Raw genomic sequence first — 3,595 nt, 5'->3', positions numbered from 1 at the left:
TTACTAGTTACAAAAAGAGTAACATATATATTACTAGCTAGATACATATTGTACAATTAACCCTGATTTTTACAAAACACATGAATAGATATCAGTCTAGGAAGTGTATAAAATTCTCCTATGAAAAAAGAAAAAATGATTCTTTTATTAATAGATTATAAGATTCAAATCTTAGATAAATAATAATTTGTATTAAAATCATATACTTAATTATCTTATTTTATACAAATATAAATGCGAAGCTAAATCATAAAAAGAAATAATTAGACATAAAAAATTGAATTATATGTCTCCACTAAGTATAAAAATATTATTAATAACCAAAAATACATAAACTTGCAATACAAATTGAATTAGAGCACAGATTTTTAATAAATTTAGAGCATATCAATTTAATAAATTCGTCCATTCGGCTTTCTGCTTTCACAATCAGTTAATTCTTCGTAAGTAATGGATGTGAAATGAAATAAAAGTAACAAATAAATTAATTAATAAATATTATATTCATATATAATCCTCCGCTGAATTAACCCGCGAGAAAAACCAAAACAACTAAAGTAACTTACTTAAAAATTCACTATAAATCTAAATTAATCTCTAGCATAGCTAGTATTTAAACAAGAGTACTTAACAACTTAATTTAGGTCTACATTATTTAGGTCTACATTATTTTCTTTATCATTTAGGTCTATATTATTTTCTTTGTCAACATGCACCTCATAAAATTAATTTCGCTTCTATAATTCTTATTTCGAATTGGGGGTTTGATTTTCGGGCAATGTTCATGAAATTTGATATTACAGATAGCTTTTACTTTTTATTTACAAATGGGGTTGAGCATTAGGTCGGTTCAATCCAGATTTTTCAGAAATTCGTTATATTCTTTCCGGACCAAATAGACCGAAACTATTTAATAGGACAAGAACCTCAGTTGGAAACAAAAAAAAGTTTGCCCAATCCCCAAACTATCTGTGTTGAGAATTATGGTAGGGTAATCATTTTCCCTCCAAGATATGTGAGATTTTCTTGAACCACATTCGCACATTGTATTCATGCAGCAACGACCACTAAATATAGGTACTTGACATTCCAGAGTGATCCCAAGGAGCTCACGAAATAGTAATTAATTAATTAATTACTAAATATAGTAAGACAGGCATTGCAATCTCTTGACCAAACGTGATATGGTTTGATAACTACCTTATCTTATATAAGATAAGTCCATCATTTGAATGGTTAGATAAATATAGTTTTGTTATTTATTGTAATCTAATGTCAATCACATTGGCTATATAAGAAGATATATGTATTAGATGTAAAGTGTAGAAAATACAAGAGACATTTTCTCCATCCTGATATATTTATTCTTAAGTTGGTATCAGAGCCACTTAACGCCATCAATGGCTTCTCCTAGTTCTTCTGGTTCCTTTGACTTCTCTCAATCAACCCAAAAACAATTATCCTTAAACACTCTGACTTCTGCTCTGAATTTGTCTAACCCAACTCAGATGCTTGTGATGAAATTGCATCCAGGAAACTACTTATCTTGGAAAGCCCAGATTATGCCACTGCTCCGTGGTAATAATCTTATTCGATTTGTTGATGGAACCTCTAAGGCTCCCCCATCTGTCATTCTGGGTGCAACTAAAGATTCGGCCCCTGTCAAAAATCCTGATTACACTCTATGGTATCAACAAGATCAAAATCTTCTCAGCCTCTTAATATCTTCTTTACGTGAGGATATAATCTCTCTTATTATTGATGCACAATCGTCAAGAGAATTGTGGATTATGCTTGAAAAGGCATATGCATCACCATCCGTAATGAGAATGCTCAACCTTCATCGCACTCTCCAGGAAATGAAACAGAATGATGACTCCGTCATGACATATTTATACAAAGTGTAGGCCATTGCTGATCAGCTTGCCGCTGCTGGACGTCCGATTTCCACGGCCGATTTCAATTGTATTGTCTTTAAGGGATTACGCCATGAATTTCATCCCGCAATTCCGAATCTTGCTGATAAAGGAGGTGATGCCTCATTTACAGATCTTCATATTAATTTATCAAACTATGAATTATTGTTAAATAATTTCAGCACTCCATCCCAACCGAGGATAGAACTAGTCATGCCACCTCTCCCTATTTCTCCGTCTCTAACTGCTTCTCCATCGGCAAACTACACACAACGCACTTCGATGCGTTTTGGGAATAACTATGGCAACCATAATCATTCTTCTAGAGTTACTCCTGCACCAATTGATACTTCTTCTAGAGCTTCCAGCAATCAAAATCGTCACCCTGCTCTAGGCTCACACAGAACTGGAAACAACAACAGGTCTTACTTCCATGGATCTGTACAATATCAAATATGTCACCGCTACAATCATACAGCTGATGCATGTCGTCAACGCTATAACCACGCTAATCCGCCAATCCTTGCCACTTTAGCTTCAGCTCACACTGCGTCATTCTATCCAAACAACTTAACGGATGCTTGGTACCCTGACACTGGAGCTACTTATAATGCCACACCGGATCTACAATCACTAGATCATGGCTCTATTTAACAACGTTCAGACACTCTTCGTGTTGGTAACGGTAAAGGTTTATTAATCTCACACACTGGTTCTTCTACACTCAAAACACAAAATTCATCATTTAAGTTGAATAATATTTTACATGTTCCAGAACTTACAAAGTGTCTACTATCTGTACAAAAGATTACATATGATAAAAATGTATTTTTTGAATTTCACCCTTCTTGTTTTTATGTGAAGGATCGCAAAACGAAGGAAACTCTTCTGTCCAGACGGAGTGATCGAGGACTCTACACTCTAACACCCTTTTCCACTTCATGTTCTCTACAACCAGCGGCATTTTTTTCTAGTCAAAGCATCTTCAGATTGTTGGCACAGTCGTTTAGGTCATCCTCATCATTAGGTTTTTAATAAAATTGTCAAGGTTAATAGTTTACCATTGATGAACAAAACATTATCATTTTGTAATTCTTACCAGATGGGAAAATCTAGTCGTAATCATCTTCCTCTCACTAATCATGTGGTGTATTCTGTTCTCGAACTTATATTTTGTGATGTATGGGGTCCTGCCCCTGTTCATTCATCAAATGGTCACAAGTACTTTGTAATATTTTTGGATGTTTTCTCCAAGTACATTTGGTATTACCCTATTGAAGCTAAGTCCCAAGTTTTTGATATATTCCAGCAGTTTCAAGTTCTTGTAGAACGTCAATTTAATACCAAAATAAAGGCTGTCCAAACTGACTTGGGTGGTGAATTTCGTTCAATACATAATATTTTTATCAGTAAAGGTATTCATCATCGCATTTCTTGTCCTCATACTCATGAACAAAATGGTATGATTGAAAGGCGTAACCGTCATATTGTTGAAACTGGTCTCATATTGCTTGCAAAATCTATTGTTCAATTTAAATTTTTGCATTTTGCATTTGAAATAGCCGTGTAACTTATAAACAGAATGCCATCATCAGTGTCCCATAATTTGTCTCCATATGAATGTCTTTATAATCATCCTCCAGATTACTTATTTCTGAAAATATTTGGGTGTCATTGTT

At 33.9% G+C, this 3,595-nt stretch overlaps 1 protein-coding gene across 1 annotated transcript; it reads left to right on the top strand.

Annotated features, from left to right (window-relative positions):
* Positions 1-1,400: 1,400 nt before the first annotated feature.
* Positions 1,401-2,570, top strand: LOC141673361 (uncharacterized). The gene is made up of 2 exons (XM_074480100.1): positions 1,401-1,820; positions 1,908-2,570. Exons 1-2 carry the CDS (start codon positions 1,401-1,403, stop codon positions 2,568-2,570), a joined length of 1,083 nt encoding a protein of 360 aa, XP_074336201.1.
* Positions 2,571-3,595: the final 1,025 nt, after the last annotated feature.

The sequence above is a fragment of the Apium graveolens genome, chromosome 7 (assembly GCF_009905375.1).
Source record: "Apium graveolens cultivar Ventura chromosome 7, ASM990537v1, whole genome shotgun sequence".
Taxonomy (NCBI): domain Eukaryota; kingdom Viridiplantae; phylum Streptophyta; class Magnoliopsida; order Apiales; family Apiaceae; genus Apium; species Apium graveolens.
Note: the sequence above shows the minus strand (reverse complement) of the source record. Positions and strands in the feature narration are given on the sequence as shown.